This window comes from Dendropsophus ebraccatus, chromosome 4, assembly GCF_027789765.1.
Source record: "Dendropsophus ebraccatus isolate aDenEbr1 chromosome 4, aDenEbr1.pat, whole genome shotgun sequence".
NCBI classification, from domain to species: domain Eukaryota; kingdom Metazoa; phylum Chordata; class Amphibia; order Anura; family Hylidae; genus Dendropsophus; species Dendropsophus ebraccatus.
Window position 1 is genome coordinate 161,324,470 of NC_091457.1, and position 20,782 is coordinate 161,345,251.

The 20,782-nt window shown below is 45.0% G+C and overlaps 1 protein-coding gene across 1 annotated transcript in view; it reads left to right on the forward strand.

The window, feature by feature from the left end:
• The window catches only part of DNM3 (dynamin 3), a 143,844-nt gene that overhangs the window by 15,089 nt on the left and 107,973 nt on the right, over nt 1–20,782 (forward strand). The window contains exons 8-11 of the mRNA XM_069967985.1: nt 8,140–8,188; nt 9,098–9,129; nt 10,079–10,145; nt 16,594–16,707. Of these exons, the coding sequence (XP_069824086.1) occupies nt 8,140–8,188; nt 9,098–9,129; nt 10,079–10,145; nt 16,594–16,707 (262 nt within the window). The remainder of the gene's footprint in view (nt 1–8,139; nt 8,189–9,097; nt 9,130–10,078; nt 10,146–16,593; nt 16,708–20,782) is intronic.

The following is a 20,782-nucleotide window of genomic DNA, read 5'->3' on the forward strand; positions in this document are numbered from 1 at the left end:
TGCACGGGTGATCGCTAGATTGTCCGGGCAGCCCATAGCAAACAGCAGCGGTCTCTGCCACCGCTCCTATTCCACAGAGCGACGGCAGCAGATCGCTGCTATATGAGTTGTTTGTCTTTCAACAATGTTGAAAGACAAACAACTGCAACGATCAACCGACAACGTTCACCTTCTATTACAAGGAACGATTGTCGGCCGTAACGGCCGATAATCGTTCTGTGTAATAGCGCCTTAACTGTACCTAATCTTTCCGTAAATTCTACCTTCTCACCAGACAGACTAACCCTCGCTGTTCCTGCAGGGTCACTGTGACAACTATGGACTTACGTTCTCTGAAGGAGATAACAAGAAAGCAGGAAAAAAAAAAACAACAACTGCAAATGATAGTTTATCCACTTACCAATATATAAGGAGCTAAGAACAAGAGGCATACAAGGAATTCTATGTAAAAACTTACAAAATGTAACTATAATCTGCAGGGAACTGCACAAGCCCGGATTTTCTACAGTGTACCTGTCATGGCGCCTGCGGCCAGATCAGCGGCGAGTTTCTTCTCTATTAATCCCTGGAAACTAACATGCAACAAGACCGTAATGCAAGTGACCCCCCCATTGGATCCAAAGGGGGTCTCACACATTATGGTCTCATTCCGTAAAAATGTAGAAGATTGTCGGCAGAAAGAGACCACCTGGTCCGTCCTGTCTGCCCTATTAGTATTTCCTTTCTTATTATACTAGGACTAGGATAGATATATGTATATACCAGGAGAAGCCGAGGAACTTGCCACTGATCCAGCAGCCGGTGTCATGGCTGGTACACTCTAGGAATGGTCCGAAGCTGCCGAGGTTTAGGTTCGTACGAACCTGGACTTTTCGCAATGATTCCCGCTGTCTTAAACCTCTGTGCAGAGGGTGGATACAGCGGGAGGACCGCCTGGAAAACCGGGATACAGTCAACAGCCATAGGCTGTATCCCAGTTTTCCAGGTGGTCCTCCCGCTGTATCCACCCTCTCCACAGAGGTTTAAGACAGTGGGAATCATTGCAGAGAGTCCGGGTTCGTACAAACCCTAACCTCAGCAAGTTCGGACCATCCCTAGTACACTCTAAAGGGGTACTCCAGCGATGATAAAAATTCTTTTAAATCAACCAGTGTCAGAAACGTATACAAATTTGTAATTTACTTCTATTTAAAAATCTACAATCTTCCAGTACTTATCAGCTGCTGTATGTCCTGCAGGAAGTGGTGTATTCTTTTCAGTATGACACAGTTCTCTCTGCTGCCACCTCTGTCCATGTCAGGAAGTGGACACTGTGCTCTCTGCTGCCACCTCTGTCCATGTCAGGAACTGTCCAGGGCAGGAGAGGTATTTGCAGTTCCTGACATGGACAGGGGTGGCAGCAGACAGCACTGTGTAAGACTTGAAAGAATACACCACTTCTTGCAGGACATACAGCAGCTGATAAGTGCTGAAAGACTGGAAATTTTAAATGGAAGTAACTTACAAACCTATATATCTTTCTGACACCAGTTGATTTGAAAGAAAACTTTTTTTGCTGGAGTACCCCTTTAAAGAAAAATTAAACAATAGATGCCACTCTAAACAACCCAAGGCCGGCAGAGATAACTGATCCAGAGCAGTGGATCAGCTGGGAGAGTTGGATAGCCATTGGCCCACAGACAGAGGCAGAATATCAGGAAGGTTCTTTCTATTGTTTAGTATTTTTTCAATAGAACAATGTGACACAATTTGCTTTATGAATACAATAGGCGTTTTCTGCAGCTAGTTTACAATTTTTCTCTGCAATTATCAGTTTTAGTTTTTTTTTGCCAGGGAATGTGGGTGTAGCCATCGATTTCAGGGATTGTGACTAATTTGCTAAGAATTAATGCACGTTTTTACTGCTAGACCAAGGTCTGAAGAGACCCCCACTTACTTCTCTAGAAGAAGAATAACAGAGAATTAAGGAAAATCGAGCGGCTAATAAAAGAGGCAAACTATGCAGAGAAATAACAATGCCATACAGTGCCCCACAATAGTGTCATACTGTATAGTGCTTAAAAAGACACTGTCCCAATTTTTTTTAACCCCTTCTGGACCGGGCTAATTTTCATTTAATAATAAGTCCATAGCGCTTGCATTTTTACACCTACGGACCCAGATGAGCCCCTATTTTTTTGCGTCAGTAATTGTACTTTGCAATGGCAGACTTAATTTATGCATAAAATATGCAGCAAAACCAGAAAAATATTATATGTGTGGTGAAATTGAAAAATAAACGCAATTCTTTTTATTGGGGGGGGGGGGGGGGGGGAGGGGCTTAGTTTTTAAGCCGTGTTTCCCGTGGAGAAACTGACTTGTTATATATGTTCCTCAAGTCGGTACGATTAAAACGATATGCAACTTGCATAACTTTTATATTATTTGATGGCTCATAAAAGCAGGGCCGATTCTGGGGTTTCTGCCGCCCCCCCCCTGACACCCCCCCCCCCCCCGCCGCCGCCGTAACCGAATCACCCGCGCCTGCACCCCCCCCCCCCGGGCCGACCCTGCAGCCGCTCACCTGTCCTGCCGCAGCCGTCCCGTCCCACCGCTGTTCCTTTCCGCGCTCCAGTGCCGTCGTCAGCAGCTGTCATCGCCCTCCAGAGAGTCGTGAGTGCCTGGGGTCAGCGGGGGCATCGCGGCCCCCGCTGACCACGGGCACTCACGACTCGCTGGAGGGCGATGACAGCTGCTGACTGACGGCGCGGGACAGCGGTAAGCGTTGGCGGCGGGACCGGACGGCTGCAGCAGGACAGGTGAGCGGCTGCAGGCGCAGGGCTGCTGTCTGCCGCCCCCTGCAGGGGCGCAGAATCTGCCGCCTGAGGCGGAATACTCATTCCGCCTCATGGCAGAAACGGCCCTGCATAAAAGAATGAAACCTTTTACAGAAAATCAACGTTCCTTAAAACCGCTCCATTCCCAGGCTTATAGCGCTTTCATCTTTTGGTCTATGGGGCGGTGTGAGGTGACATTTTTTTGTGCCATGATGTTTATTTTCTATTGGTACCTTTATTGCGCATATGCGACTTTTTGATCGCTTTTTATTACAATTTTACTGGATTTGATGACCAAAAATGCGCAATTTTGCACTTTGGAATTTTTTGGCACTTACGCCGTTTACCATCAGGGATCAGGAATTAAATAAATTTATATGTTTACATGTTTGTTTGTTTGTTTGTTTGTTTATTTTTATTTATTTATAAAATGGGGAAAGGGGAGTAATTAAAACATATTAGGGGAGGGGATTTTTATTAATAAAACCTTTTATTTATTTTTTTACACATATACTAGAAGCCCCCCTGGGGTTAGGGTTATTCTCCCTGGGGTTAGGGTTATTCCCTTTGGGGGACTTCTAGCACAGTATATGCACACTGATCTCTAGAGATCTATGCAGTATAGTTATACTGAATAGATCCATGAGATCTGTGCTCTATTGCTTTCGGCTGCTGCAGCCGAAAACAATAGAATGTCGAGCTGGGATCAGCGTCATTACGGCGCAGACCCCAGCCGGTGGCGGATGCAAGGATCGCCCCTTTGTGACTATGTCGCAGGGGGGCGATCCACACCACGAGACACCAGGGATGGCTTAAATACAGTATTCAGATGCAGCTGTCAACTTTGACAGCTCCATCTGAATACTTAATTAGTGGGTACGGCGATCAGACTACATGCAGCACCCGGGACCGCGGCAGTTCAGAGCGGGGTCGCCCTCGTGTGGGAAGGGGGTTGTGAGGGGGTATCAGGGGTTGTGATCACAAGCAGCTTAGCAATATACTCACTTTATTATTATTATTATTATTATTATTATTATTATTATTATTATATAGATTTTTCTTAAGTTTTCCATACGGCCAAACTGGGCTCCACGCTCCCTCTGTGATGATATTTGATCTATTCTCTGTTGAAAAAAAAAAAGACCAAACACAGGAAGTCCCCGTCCTCTGCACACTCACATAAGGAAAGACGCCTGTCCATCATTCAGGTTGTATATCAACTAAGGACTTTTAACTTAGGCAAATTATACTATTAATTTTTGCTAACTCTATTATCAGCCCTGCAGCTTACCAGGAGACAATGCTCTGCATTATGTATAATGTCACTGTGTGGTTACAGAGGTTTTGTTGTTGTGTGACAGGAGAGCTGACCGTACAATGCGAGCAATACTAAGCCATCTGACTGCATAAAGGTCGGGGACTTCCTGTGTTTGGTCTCTTTTTTTTGAACAGAGAAAAGGCCAAATATCAGCACAGAGGGAGCATGCAGCGCAGTATGACAGGAAGGGAGACACCTAGTGGCCATATATAACATAAATTTAAATTTAAAAATTTTTTTTTTTGTTACAGACATTAGGCACCGGAATGGAAAGTGTTTTATAGTAACGTGTTGTCTAGGGTTAGGAAAAAAATATTGTCTCTTTCCCCCAAAACAGCACCCGCTATGGCACCACAGCTGTGTCACTAATGTAGTGCCTGCAGCTATAATGGCTCAGTCCGTCTCATGATCACCCCTCCACCCCCTCCTGCTTGTGTGTATGATAACACATGGGTAATTCTCCTCTCCCCCTTCCTGTAATCTCATATCACAAGCCTGATGACTGGTGTCAGAAAGTGCCAAAGATTTGTAATTTACTTCTATTAAACAATCTCCAGTCTTCCAGTACTTATCAGCTGCTGTATGTCCTGCAGGAAGTGGTGTATTCTTTCCAGTCTGACACCGTGCTCTCTACTGCCACCTCAGTCCATGTCAGGAACTCCCCATAGAAAACCTCTCCTGCTCCCCAGACTGGGAAGAATACCCCTTCCTGCAGGACATACAGCAGCTGATAAATATTGGTAAATATTTTTTTTTAATAGAAATAAATTACAAAACTTTGGCACTTTCTGACACCAGCTGATTTGAAAGAAAATGAACAACCCTTTTTAAAATGTACCTGTAGTCTGGGAAAACGTTTGACACGTCATAGAGACGTCATAGAGAGATTTAAAACGTTTTGATCGATCCGTGTCTGCGTATTCTTATCTGCACCGATTGTGAGAACCAGGAGAGAACCGCAGCTGCAGCACAGGCCACTCCCTGCTCTGTATCAGTGTAAGCGTTGGGCTCCATAGACTTGCATCATGAGCCTGACTCTTTTATTCTAACACAGAGCGAGGAGCCGTCTGGTCCCGCTCGTTCTCCCAATCGGTGCGGGTGTGAACACTCAGACCCAGATTGATCAAAACTTTCGGCATGTCTCTATGACCTGTCAAAAGTTTTCCCAAATGACAGTGGCACTTTATAAAGGATCTTCTGTATTTCATCTATATTTTTTAATTAAAGTGATTCCTGGTGAATATTAAAGGGAAACAATCAGCAGGTTAGAAGCACCTAACCTTCTGATATGTCCCTGTAGGGCACGGGGCCCTGAGGATGAAGGTATATGTCTCTTACCTTCATCCTCAGCAATGTTTCCATGATATTAGGAGTTAAATCCATAAGCTAATTAAGTCTTATGTCCAGTGCACCGATCCAGCCATGCCCCCCCTCCCCGGCCAGGCCCCCTCTCACCACCCCTCCCCCCTCCCTGGTCAGGCGCTCCCTCTCCGGCCAGGCCCCCAATCCCCGGCCACGCCCCCGCTCACCAGCCCCCTCCCCGGCCAGACCCTCTCTTACCACCCCGCTCCCCTATCCTAGGGCACGCCCCCGCTCACCAGCCTCCGCCCCGGCCAGACCCTCTCTTACCACCCCGCTCCCCTCTCCGGCCAGGCGCCTCCTCTCCGGCAGGCCCCCTCTTCCCGGGAATGCCCCCACTCACCACCCCCCTCCCCGGCCAGACCCTCTCTTACCACCCCGCTCCCCTCTCCGGCCAGGCCCCCTATCCTCGGGCACGCCCCCGCTCACCAGTCCCCACCCCGGCGCCCCCTCTCCGGCCAGGCCCCCAATCCCCGGCCACGCCCCCGCTCACCATTCCCCTCCCCGGCCAGACCCTCTCTTACCACCCCGCTCCCCTCTCCGGCCAGGCGCCTCCTCTCCGGCAGGCCCCCTCTCCCCGGGCATGCCTCCACTCACCACCCCCCTCCCCGGCTAGGCCCTCTCTTACCACCTCGCCCCCTCCCAGCCAGGCCCCCTCTGCCTGAGCATGCCCCCTCTCTCTCATGCCCTGCCCCTCTCCTGGCCAGGCCCCTCTTAACCGCCCCACCCCCTCTTCCAGCGCACGCCCCCTCTCACCGCCCCCCTTCCCGGCCAGGCCTCCTCTCCCCAGGCACGCCCCCTCCCTGGCCAAGACTCCTCTCACTACCCCACCCCCCTCCCCGGCCAGGCCCCCTCTCCCCGGGCACGCCCCCTCTCACCGCTCCGCCCCCTCCCCAGCCAGGCCCCCTCTGCCGATATTCATTGGAAGGAGCGGAACAGATTAGACACATCTTAGAATCTTACTGGTCAGACATTGAGCAATGTAAGAAGGATCCTTAGGACATTGTCTGGGTAGAAAGAACTTCAGCACGCACTGGCCCTTTAAACGACTGTGAGCCAGTATACATGCTATATAGCACAGGGGTTCCTGGTACTGTATGATGGGCAGATGGAGAGAGCAGGGACCTGAGATTGAGCAGCAGTATGAGATGGTGTAGTTACTTGTACATACTTGCCCTAGAGTGTCCCCGTCGAGGTCTTCCAGACTCCCATCAGACTTGGCCATCTTCCTGAACGGCTCCTGGCAGCCATCTCTAGGGGGAGCATACAATGCAGATATATATTTCTCTTCCATCTTGACGTTGATTTTGCCGTGGAGCCCAGGAGCGTCAGGCTGCGCCTCCGACCATAGTGTACACGACGAGTGAGTGTTTCCATCCGGGACATGCATTAAGATGTTTTACATTGTTTATACCTATCCTATCTACATTAGTGCAGACACTTATCATCTCTTATCTGCAGTTTCCTGGATTCCCACAGTATTTCATATGGGAGGACTGGAGTTCATTGGCAAAGCCATTATACCTGTACATCAAGCCTGACCGTAACCTAGCCGCGTCTCCAGCAATCCCATTATACTTACATATATTATATATATATATAACGTTCCTAATATTCAGAGCCGCCTCCCTCGTGTCCCTTGTAGTCAGACAGGGAAGAAGTTTGCTGCCAACATCTCCTCTTCATGAAACCATAAAAAATAACGGAGGGGGGTGGGGCCTCAGAGGTTATAAAATTGTTCCCTACACATTTCACAACTGGACTAAAACCTTCCTCAGGTACAAACACATAAAGTGACTGCAGTCCTCCCCATGCTTTGCCACTAGGTGAGGAAGCATTTGGCCGCTGAACGCAGGGAGAAAGGAAGAAAAAACACAGCTACTTTCTTGCAAAAGCAGCGCCACCCTTGTCCTCAGGTTGTGTGTGGTATTACAATTCAGCTCCATTCACTTCAATGCTACTGAGCTGCAACACCACACACAAACTGAGGACTGGAGAGGTGCGGTTTTTGTTAGAAATCAGACATGTTTCTTTAAGCCTGGATAATCACTTTAATTTGAAGGGACATTTGAAAATACTGGGGAAATTTGAACAATTGAAATTTGAAAATTTAAATTTGAACAGTTGAAAAAAAAATAGGTCTATTCTGATGCATTATGTGAAATGAAACATATTCCAAATGTACAAGAATGTCTTACAATGTATAGGGTGAGAGATATAGACTCGCCCCCATGTGCTGCTTAGTTCCATAACCTGTTGCCCTTGGTTACGTCCCACCAGGCATCCATTTTCTCAGGACGCTCATGCTCAGTTTAATCCCAGTCACATGATCTGTCTGATCAGTACTGGCAGTTGGTTTTCACTTCACATGCAGCAAGGGGTATTGTGGGGAAGTGTTGCCTAGCAACCACAGGGTCACAGTTCATAGAGGAAACCAGGAAGTAATTGGATACATGGTCCAATCACGTAAGCTTCTTTAATAAAAACAGGACCTTTGTTTATATATATATATATATATATATATATATATATATATTTGGTCCACATCTGATAATACGTTTTTTGCTTTGTGACACTATCCCTTTAAATGTTATATGAGCCTGCCTGATATCTGGATGATCTCTAATACTTGGTGTTATTTTTTAGCGCACATCAAGGATACAGTCAGCAGAAGAAGTGTGCAAGCGGCAACCAGGTAAGAGCAGCTTTGGCGCGTCACTATCACATTATCACTTATTTTACAGTCGGGCAGAAAACCAATATTACAGCGAGACGGAAACAAAAGAATGTTCCAGGATATGGAGAATAAAGAAAAAGACAAAGGAGGGAGGAGGGAGATTAGTCGCCAGCAGAGAGCAAAGAACAAAGAATTACACAGCGCGAGCTGTATGAAAGCCAATATTCAGAGGTCAGAGAGGTCAGGACTGACCGCAGAGGAGATAACTTGGTGCCTCATCTCCCTCCACCCCTGCCCTCTCCATAGACAACCATGAAGACAGGGGGGGAGAGCTTCAAACTGCTTTTTCATGATAAAAATGCATTTTTCAGCTAATAAACCTGATGACAAAGTTTCTTAAAATCGCCCGTACTATTGATTTCTGCAAAAAATTTTAACTACAGTGACACTTTAAAGGCAGCAGGCTGATAAGGCGACCGCCGAGCTAATGAAGCGTTTTGTTTCGTTATTACTGCTAATTTGCTCATCATTCTGGTCGGATTGAACTTTTATAATAATAAAGTATATTTTATGGGAAGGTAAGGCTAGGTTCACACTGCCTTTCCAGCATCCGTTTAACGGATCCGTTTTTTTTAACGGTCAAAAAAGTAGTGTCAACAGTACTTTATTGTGCGTCAAAAAAAAATTATCCGTTTTGATCCGTTTTTTTTTTAATAATGGAAGTCAATGGAAAACCGTTCAAAAACTGATGCACACAAATGCATCCGTTTTTTGCAATCGTTTTTTTTACAAAAAACGGATCCGTTAAACGGATGCTGAAAACGCAGTGTGAACCTAGCCTAAGGCTGGTGAGATACGGACACTTTACACTTGCAGGGTCTCTTATGGTCGATTTCTATTCTGTTTCCTTTCGCTGTACTTACACAGGATTTACACCGAGTCTTTTCCACCTGCTTAAAGTAAGTTTGCATGCTTCTTTATTTATATCCCCCCTGACACTCTTAATGTGACAGTCCTGCTCCTTTGATGCCGCTAATTTCCTGCTAATTTCCTATCAGTCTTTGCGGTGCATGCGCAGAATCTCCTGTTTCCCCCTCCCACCCCCTATCCGCTTCCTGTCATGTCTGTCCTCAACAAACAAACAAACTTAGAGTGAGATGGAGGTCACATGATCTCTGTCTCCTGGGGGGCGGGCAGCAGAGGGAGCAGGAGACAGAGTGGATTGCAGGGAGGCCAGTTTTCTTCACTTCCTGGATGTCAATCAACTACAAGTGCAGCAGAACTGTACAGACACGGTAATACATTGTATAGAGACATCTGTGCAGCATTCAATGTACTTTTCTATAGAAAATAATTTACCCTATTCAGAGTTTCCCTTTAAGTTCGTGCAGTTGAAGGACCAGGGTCCTATCAATCAGTTTTCCACCAATCAAGCATTTATCCAATGGATACTTAGGTGACAATTGCTTGTAACCAGAATACCCCTTTAAAGGGGTTGTTCACCAAAAAATTATTTTAAATTAACTGGTGCCAGAAAGTGCCAGATATTTGTAATTTACTTCTATTGAAAAAAAAAAATCTCCAGTCTTCCAGTACTTATTAGCTGCTGTATGTCCTGCAGGAAGTGGTATATTCTCTCGAGTCTGACACAGTCCTCTCTGCTGCCACCTCTGTCCATGTCAGGAACTGTCCAGAGCAGCAGCAAATCCACATAGAAAACCTCTCCTGCTCTGGACAGTTCCTGACATGGCCAGAGGTGGCAGCAGAGAGCACTGTGTCAGACTGGAAAGAATACATCACTTCCTGCAGGACAAACAGCAGCTGATAAGCACCTGCATGCGACTCTTATATTCACATCCTATATTATTAAGTAATAAGTAATTGTGGAATTGTTTGTTTTCTTGCCAGCACGTGTAACAAGACGCCGGACTCTGAAGACTTCCCCCGATCTTTGCTTAACCGCGTGTTTTGTGTGGTGAGATGGTCACTCTCGGTGGCTGGGGTTGGGCATTCACGTCTTCCATCTTGATGTCCACATGTTTAGTTCATTTTAGTCTTTTAAATCAACTGATATGAAATTTATAATTTGTAATTTACTTCTATTAAAAAGTCTTTCAATACTCATCAGCTACCGTATGTCCTGCAGGAAGTCATGTATTGTATCCAGTCTGGAGAGCAGGAGAGGTTTTCTATGGGGATTTGCTGCTGCTCTGGACAGTTCCTGACATAGACAGAGGTGGCAACAGAGAGCACTGTATCAGACTGGAGAGAATACACCACTTCCTGCCGGACATACAGCAGCTGATAAGTACTGGAAGATTGGAAATTTTTTAATAGAAATAAATTACAAATCTCTGGCACTAGCTGATTGGAAAGTACTGGCTTCAGCATGATTCATTCCTGACAGGAAGTTAAAAATAGAAAAAATATACAGTGTGTATTGTCTCCAGGTCCCTGGCTCCTCCCTCCCTCTCTCCATAGACAATGCATCATCTCAATATATACAATAAATACTCTAATATATATATATATATATATATATATATATATATACAAATGTCCTCAATAAATATTGTAATCTTGCTGATTGTGTACTAGTCTGCAGTGAAATGGGATGTTCTGCCAGTCCTCCACCCACAGATATTACAGGAGTGCTGTGGGAGGGGAGTTTGCAGGGTGGGAGGGCTGTGATGAACAGCTGAGGGAAAGCAATGCATTCTGGGAATTGCAGTATTGGGCAGCTGCTCAGCCAGGAAGTACAGAACTAAGACCCCAAAACTAATAGATTTTTGGTGGTTTTAGAACTGGAGTAGACAGGTAAGCAATGCTATTCTTCTGCAGCATGTTTTATTTTTATCTTTTAACTGATGTCAGAGTACTTCTTTAAAGGTAGCATTGCTATAGGGGGGTTGTAGATTAGCAACACCTTGAAAACTATAGCCGGGGGGGGGGGGGGGGGGGGGGTGTATCACTGACCTAGACCATCTGCTTTGACCTACCTGTACTATGTTAGGGGCCTCTATTATAGGACGTTTACATGGAATGTGATGCAGCTTATTCCACATCTGCGACTCTTGGGCTGCGAGTGGTTACAAGGAAGGCATATGTCAGTATTTAGGAGGCCCATGCAGAAGAGAGTAGAAACATCTGCTGGCTTACCCCCTTTAAATTCAAGGGACACCATGAAGTCAGCACTTTGGTGGCTGATGTTTATTGAGACTGGCGTTTCATTCACCGACCTAGAAAACAAGTTTATTGGAGTGAATTGTGCCGCCTAAATAACTGGGTAATGTATAGTGATATCTGGCTTTAGTTATAATAAAATTCTTCTCCTTCCTTCTTCCTTTGAGCAATAGGGAGCTCAGTGTTGAGACCCCAATCAATGATAATGTTTGATTTAAAGGGGTATTCCACTCAAACATAACTTTTCATATGTTGCTGCCCATGGTGAGACAAAAAATTACTTCCATACTTGTTATTATCTATTCAGGCTCCTTCCCCCAGTTCTCAGCTGCTGCTTTCTGCTGAAGAGACACAAATCTGTGTGTGAGCCTTTCTTTCTGTCTTCCCCTTCTCCCTTCTGGGACACCTGATGTAAACAAGTCCCTGCCAGGCTGTATCTGCAACATTGTAGCTTCTTTGTAATGTTGGGAGGGTTATCCTGAGGTCAAGTTGCTGATGAACTCACTGTGATTAAAGGGGTCATCCAGCATTACGAAAACATGGCCACTTTATTCCAAAGACAACACCACTCTTGTCTCCAGTTCAGGTGCAGGTTTGCAATAATTTGCAAACCTGCACCACAAACCTGCATAATGGACAGGTGTCTTTCCTTGGGGGACCGCGCAAAGGACGGGGACTTACTGTATTTGGTCTCTTTTTGTGAACAGAGAAAAGACCAAATTTGATCATGAAGGGGGCATGGAGCCGTATGTATAATGTTGATTTAACCCCTTTACGACCGATGAGGTAACTGTTCGTCCTCAGTCGGGTAGGGGAGCGGGCCCGCGCGATGACCCTGCTCTGAATCGCCGGGATACTATTAATAGCCCAGGACCGCAGTCATTAGCAGGTGCAGTCCGATCGCTGCGCCCGCTAATGAGCCATTTAGATGCAGCTGTCATAGCTGACAGCTGCATCTAAATGGCTATTTGTTTCCATCATTGGTGATGTAGTGGGCGGATTGTCCCCCCCCCCCTTGTGTGCGATGCGCCCGCGGAGGGCGATTCGTTTAACTTACCCGGCTGGGCTTCAGCGTCGGAATGACGCTCGGCTCGGTATTCTGCTGATCTGGTCTGCAGCAGACTAGACCAACAGAGCACCGATCTAATGGATCGGTGCTCTATTATATACGCAGCATTGATCTCAATGGGACTTCTAATTACTTTGTAAAAAATAAAAATACATTTTCGTAAAAAAAAAAAATCCCCTCCTCTAGTAAAAATTTAAAGCCCCCCCCCCCTTTCCCATTTTATAAGTAAAAATAAAATAAACATGTTTGGTATCGCCGCGTGTGTAATCATCTGAAATATAAAATTATTACATTCCTGTTCTCGCATGGTAAATTGCATAAGTGGAAAAACGCGACAAAGTGCAAAATTGCGCATTTTTTTTTGCATCAAATCCAGAAAAATTGTAATAAAAAGCGATCACAAAGTTGCAAATATGCAAACATGGTACTTATAGAAAGTAGCAAAAAAAGACACCTCACACAGCCCCATAGACCAAAGGATAATAACGCCTGGGAATGGAGACCTTTTAAGAAACCTTTTAGATTTTTAAAAAGATTTTAATTTTTTAAAAGCCATCAAATAAAATAAAAGTTACATATTGTTGTAATCATACAAACTTGAGGAACATAGATAACATGTCAGTTTTACCATAGGGTAGGGTAGGGGAGTTCAGAGCGGGGCCGCGCAATGACCCTGAGCCCCCCCATTTGAACAATACTGTGCTAGAACCTAATTTTTTTCTACTTTTCTATAACAGTATTCTAAATATCTATATTAGTCATGCTTGGCATTTGCATCGTGCTGTTGATTGTTTCTGTTTTTGTGTCTGTATCTCAGCCCTGGCAGCGTGCATCTGCATAGTATGAATATTAGTATTGGATGTCGTGGTTATTTTCTTTGTCTCATATCCCTGCAGACCGATCAGCATCAGTGAGGTTACAGCTCCTGCTGCATTCACTTACTGTCCGCTCTTTCTGTAGCATCATTAATCACAAGACAGCATGCTATAGTCACACCTCGCTCTTCCTAAAGGTCCCAATAAAAAAAATATATATGTGTGTTTGAGAGGTAGATGGTGATGTGGAATATAGGGGTTGCTCCGAGATGATATCATGTGGGGGTGAGGTTAAAAGGAGAAGTCCGGCAAAAATTTGTATTAAAGTATTGTCCCCCCACCCAAAAAAAAAAGTTATACAAATCACCAATATACTCTTATTACAGGAAATCCTTATAAAGTTATTTTTTCCTACACTTGCTACTGCATCAAGGCTTCACTTCCTGGATAACATGGTGATGTCACTTCCTGGATAACATGGTGATGTCACTTCCTGGATAACATGGTGATGTCACTTCCTGGATAACATGGTGATGTCACGACCCGACTCCCAGAGCTGTGCGGGCTGTGGCTGCTGGAGAGGATGATGGCAGGGGGACACTGAGGGACACAGGGCACTGGAGGGACACTGAGCATCCCCCTGCCATCATCCTCTCCAGCAGCCACAGCCCTCACAGCTCTGGGAGTCGGGTTGTGACATCACCATGTTATCCAGGAAGTGACATCACCATGTTATCCAGGAAGTGACATCACCATGTTATCCAGGAAATGAAGCCTTGATGCAGTAGTAAGTGCAGGGAAAAAAAGCACTTTATAAGCATTTCCCGTAGTAAGTGTATATTGGGGATTTGTATAAATTTGGGGGGGGCAATACAATACTTCAATAAAAATTTTCGCCCAACTTCTCCTTAAAGCCCAGATAAGCCTGCTGTGACCTCAGAGGATGATGCGTCTTCTTGGGAGAGAAGGAAGAGCCAGGGAGCTGCTGAGAGAGTACCACTCTGAAAATGAAAGGATGACACAACCTTCTATCGGGGTGAATCGCACAACAACATGCCGGAGCCAGGACTATTACTGTTAATAGCGATAGTTGATATTTTATCATTAAAGGGGTATTCCGGTAAATAAAAAGTCATAAAAACATCCTATTCCGATCATTCCGGCTGCTGGTGTTAGGAATGTGGAGGTCGACACAACATGGACAGGTTGCAGTTGATTCTCTATTGCCCTTTGGTCCTGGTGGAGGATTTACCGACATGAGACTGCGCCCGTGTCCTGATAGGACGACCATGATATCGCGGCCGGTATAACAATAGCAGGACATTTTTAGAAAGTTATATTTTCCTGTTGACCTGATCTTCAGGGGAAGGGAGGGAGATGGGTGTTTTACAAGTTTTAAGTAATCTTTCAAAGCGACTTCCTCCTGTGACTTTATTCATGTGGAGATGGCAGGACAGTATGTAACCCGAGCGGGCTGAGCGGACCCGAGCGGGAAGGAACCGGGTCATCCTTCATTCATCCTGTCAAGTGGACCTGCTGACAGCTGCACTATTATCTCCTGTCCCTGCTACTGCCGCATGTGTTTCCCTTCTTCCTGATTTTGCTCCATCTCATGCCAGAAACTTTCTAACTTTTCCAGAAGCGCATGATCTCCGCAGCACCGATCCCGAGCGAGACAAAACACATTTACATATCATGGCGTCCTGAAGAAGAGACTGATAGAGAACGGGATTGATAGTGCTTACACCTAATGTCCTCCCCTTCTGTCACTGGGAAGAGGACTGTCAGCAGACTCTGTGGAACAGCAACAGTCTAGTTTGCTATCTTAAAGGGGATGTCCATCTCTGAGTGCTACTTGACAGTTCTTATAGATATATAATCTCCTTTGTATGCACATTGGGGGAGATTTATCAAACATGGTGTAAAGTGAAACTGGCTCAGTTGCCCCTAGCAACCAATCAGATTCCACCTTTCATTCCTCACAGACTCTTTGGAAAATGAGAGGTGGAATCTGATTGGTTGCTAGGGGCAACTGAGCCAGTCTCACTTTACACCATGTTTGATAAATCTCCCCCATTTTATCAATGACCCATAAGGCAGATCAAGATGTATGAACCCTGTAGGTATCTGAAGAGGAGTGGTAGAAACCACTTTATGTTGTATATGACTTCTGATGGATGAGTTGAACACAAAAAATTTAGTTAAGTACAAAAATTTATAGAATTTATTTTATTTTATTTTTTTAAATATAAGGGACATGGTGTAGACTCGCCGTCCATGACTAAAAATTCCAATTCAGGCATGGGCTGGGGGAACATAATAAAGAATGTATACTTACCTGTCCCCGTGCCACCGCAGCATTGCATCACTATCTCTTTGACAGCCGCCGGAACTAATTTTCTCCCGGCTTCCGGCTACGTCATGACCTGGGAGAAAGTACCCACTCAACCAGTCAGTGACTGTAGCTGTGTCCTGCCCCAGTCACTGATTGGCTGAACAGGCAGTCCTGAGCCTGGGTTGCAGAAGCTAGAGGAGGCCTGCGGGGGTGTGAGATCGGTGATATGGGGACAGGTAAGTATACATTTTTTAGTATTTTCCCCCCAACACTTTTTTTTTTAAAAGCTGTGGGCAGGTGCCGATACAACTTATATAACTGTCCCTCCCACCATTTCCTGCAGGACATACAGCAGCTGATAAGCCCTGAAAGACTCAGGATTTTTAAATAGAAAGTTATATAGATTTGTAAATTTACTTCTGACACCAGGAATTCCCCTTTAATGGAATTTTTGGAATTGGCTCTATGATGTTTTTTATTTGCCAATAAATATCAATTAGCTAAGAATAAATTGGTCATTATAATTTGTTTCCAGCCGTCCATGGATTGAGCTGTCCATAGCCGTCCATGATGTGTCTATTAAGTCTTGCAATAACATATTGAAAAGATGGGATGAAAGGGGTGGAGGATTATATCCAGGTTATACACACCAGGCTGATAACAGAGGACGTGTTCTGTCAGACGATGTATGACTGCAGTATTGTGGAGACATATAATCTCATATAGGGATTTGCTGCTGCTCTGGACAGTTCCTAACATGGACAGAGGTGGCAGCAGAGAGCACTGTGTCAGACTGGAGAGAATACACCACTTCCTGCAGGACATACAGCAGCTGAAAAGTACTGGAATACTGGAGATTTTTAAATTGATGTAATTTACAAATCTTTATAACTTTCGGAAACCAGCTGATTTAAAAGAAAAAATAATTTCACCAGAGTACCCCTTTATATAGAATTTTATTTATTTTATTAAAGTAACAAACTGCAGAAAACTGACATTGAGTTTTTCCGATTCCGTGTAGGTGATCCGCAAAGGGTGGCTGACCATCAGCAACATCAGTCTCATGAAGGGCGGTTCCAAGGATTACTGGTTCATTCTCACTGCCGAAAGCCTCTCCTGGTATAAAGACGATGAGGTAGGAGTGTATATAATATAATAATAATATAATATAATATATATGTAGTAGAGATTATAATGTGCTTTATGATTCGGGGATACGCTCCTTCTCCCCCCCCCCCCCCCCCCCCCCCCCCATCAGTACGCTCAGGGCAAAGGTTTTTGGTTGTGCTTTTATTGTTAGAAATTTAGATTACGGGACAAATGGTGGATTCCCAATAATGTCAGAAAAAGGGGATGCCAGACTGGGGCGTCACTGTGCTACACCTCCCTACACAGCTGGATGGCTGAGCACATCATTGTATGGGGGTAGTATAGAAATGGAAGGAGCACCAAGCTAGCCCTGCATCCCTATGAGTCTCAGGATCATTGAGGGACCCATAGGTCAGACGCCCACCAATCATATCCTAGTGATACAACTTTACGAGATGGCAAAAGACCTTCTCACTATGTTTTCAGGTGCGTTGAAAAATTCCAACAGCGCTCCCAAATTCACTGCAAAAATGTGTAGGTTTTTTCCATCAATTCAACATAAAGTGCAGCACAGCAAACAAGCTGTGCTGCACTTTTTATGTTGGATCGATGGAATAAACCTACCCGTTTTTGCAGTGAATTTGGGAGCGCTGTTGGAATTTTTCAAGGTACATATTTTGATCCTGGTCAAGTTCCTCCAGCTGACCCCCTGCACCCACCATCTAGACGAGCTCCAAGCTCTGCTGACCACAATAATGTTGCATATGTTTTCAGGTGGAGAGAATTGACCCTTGCTGAACTGTAACTTTATAAACTATGAGCTTTCTAAACATCTCTATAAAATAATTCCCATAGACATGGATATCATATAGGGTAAAGGTCCTGCATTTGGTTCTGCCACCTATTATGGGAACTTGGTTTTCTGGACAGAATCTACTATTTCTATAAGGCTGGGTTCACACTGCATTTTTGCAATCCGTTTTTTGCGAAAAACGGATGAAAAAAAAGGGGTGCATTTGTGTGCATCCGTTTTGATCCGTTTTTCCATTGACATCCATCGTAAAAAAAAAAAAACAGATCACAACGGATCCGTTTTTTTTTTACGGACACAAACGTAGCTGACACTTTTTGTGTCCGTAAAAAAAAAAACGGATCCGTTTTGATCCGTTTTTTTTTTTACAATGGAAGTCAATGGAAAAACGGATCAAAACCGATGCACCAAAATGCATCCGTTTTTTCCATCCTTTTTTTGCAAAAAACGGATTGCAAAAACGCAGTGTGAACCTAGCCTAACTCCTACAAACCTGAATAGAGAGATCCATCGCCGCCACTTTTTTGGTTCTCTGCCTGGTAACTGCTTCCTTTGTCGGAGCAAGGGCTAGTGGATGGACCTCCACCAATCACTATATTAGACAAGAAACCCTTTAAATCTGTTGTGTTATCAATGTTTTTAGGGTGGCATTAATGTGAGCTTTTGTCCTGATATGTATGAAGTCTTTGGAAATGAAAGCATAAGTATTCATGTTGTGCCCTTGATATCTAATACAGTATGTCTTGCGGCATCTTTATTGGCAGAGGACTGACCCTTGCTGAGCTATACTTTTATTTATAAACTTTCTAAATATCTTCTTAAAGGAGAACTCCAGCCCAAACAAAAAAAATCCAGTGCAGGTTGGGGGGGGGGGGCGGTGCGGGGACATAAAGAATTAATACTTACCTGTCCCTGTGCCCCCGCAGCTCCTCATCACTGTTCTCGGAATTCTACCGCCCTCCTGCAACTCCCGGTTGTGCAACGCCATGTGCCAGCTCAGCCAGTCAGTGACTGGGGTGGGGCACCACTGCAGTTACTGAATTTTTGAGCAGACCCCACCCCCCAGGTTGTGACAAACGGCACGGGTAAGTATTGATTCTTTATTATGTTCCCACACTCCCCACATGCACTGTTCTTTTCGTTTTGACCAGACTTCTCCTTTAAAGGGGATTTCTTATCATAAACATTTATAGCACATCCACAGGATAAAGGTCCTTTAGGTCAAGGGCCCACTTAGGGTACTGACACCTATCATAGAAACAGGGGGACCTGGAGAGATTCACCTGTTTACTTAACGCCTAGAGAGAGACACTTTTTTGGATCTCTGCCTGGTGACTGCTTTCTTTGTTGGAGCAAGGTCTAATGGATGGACCCACATTTATGGCATATGCACAAGATAAAGGTCTAATAAATAAAGGTCCCACTTCTGGGACTGCCACATATTATGGGAAACGGGCGACTTTGACTACAAGCTTCAATGGCGAGAGCCACTAACACAACTGTTCTCTGCTTCCTTTGTGGTAACAAGACCTAGAGGATGGATCCTACCAATCATGAAGTGATCACCTATCTTGGCTTTGTGACATAAGAATACCCCTGTATATTGATTTATTTAAACAGGTCCTATGGAAGGACAAAAACTGAAGGCAAGCTGGTGGGGGCATGAAACCAATAAAGATGTGAACTCACCCGTCCTTGTGCCGCCCAGGCCCAATTCGCAGCAGCCGGCTGTCGTCTTCAGCTGGGAGCCGGGTACGTCATCGAATTTGGGCAATTGCTCAGCCAGGCCAGTTGCCTACTTGCTTGCCCATCCACTCAGCCACTCAGCGACTGGGGCGGTGTCTCTCCCCAGTCACTGATTGGCTAGGCCGGCAATCACTCAGCCAAGGTTGTGACGTTTCGGCAAGCAGAGCTGCAAGTCACTGGTTGATATGAATGTGACCCGGGACCAGCGCATCGGAGACATGGAGACAGGTGAGTTCAGTTCTTTATTATTTCCCGGCCCCCACCAGCCTCCTTCCATGAGACTTCTCCTTTAATCTTTTTGTCCTGATGTATATAAAGTCTTTCGGAGTGAGTGAGACGTCTTCACCTTTAACCCCAGATATGTAGAACTCTAGAGCGTCATATAACATGGCAGGTTATGTCTTTTTTATTATGATTTATAAGCCTGATCTATAAATTAGTGTCGAGTCATGCAGGATGTGCAGCCTGCTTCTACTGTGCCCTAGTTTTCGGTGATTTTTATTACTATTATAAGCGCACGTTCCAGACAAGTGCCAAGTGGTTGCATGTGTCCTGGAAGCCGGGTTGGACGGTATTTATCCGCCGCCCCAGCCCGTTGTTTCTCCGGCTATGATTGAAAGCCTAAGCACTAACCAAACTCAATTAGTTTTTCTGGCCAAATTGGATACAAGAAAAATTCCTCCTTAATTCCTTAAGGCCACACGGATTACCCTTCCACATTTTCTGCGCCGTGTTTTCTCTTAATAGAAAAATAAGAGGTCTACATTGATCTGGAATGCATTTACATGATGTCGTGAGTTTTCCATTTGGAATTTGAAAATGAGACCATCTGGTGTGTAGCGTTGTTACCCTGTGCAAACAGCGGGCCCCCAATGAGCCATGAAAATAAAGGCTCTGTTATCCTTTAGCTGTCACTCATAGCCCTCACCGCTGGAACCGGCCCAACTAAGGAGGCTCTCCGCCGGCTTCAGTTTACATCCAGCGTTAACCTTTGTTATGCCAGAAACACATGGTATGGATTTAAGAGCATTGCATTCCTTTTGGGTTTGCGCCGTACTGCAACTTTGTTCAATCCGTCCTAATCAATGCTTTACACAGACATTATCACTTTATAGAATTGGCCCGACCTAGAGGGCTACAATGTCGTACAAGGGCTCTCATCCTACAATATGACCTCAAGACTCGAGATATTATTGAAATTGAAATCTCAGTCTAACTGTAGTGGTCATGCACGATTTACATTGACTATCTGAGCGTGACCATGGCACGGTGTCAATGAAAATATTGCAGCGCCGCTACTACATTGGCTTCAATTGAAGAAAACGGTTATCATGTAAGAGGACGGATGAAGTCGACTGCAATGTTTGGTGCGTTCTTTGCCGGTGTTGCATCGCTTTATACAACATGGGGCAAAGAGATGTAAACATGGCAGCAAAATTCATCCGTCCCGGGTGTAAATGGGACTTGTAGATTGGAATTGTGTAGCTTCTTTGCCTTACCGGATATAACCTATATAGCGGTATTTTACCATTTGTAGTATGTTTTACTTATCTGTTTGTTTGTT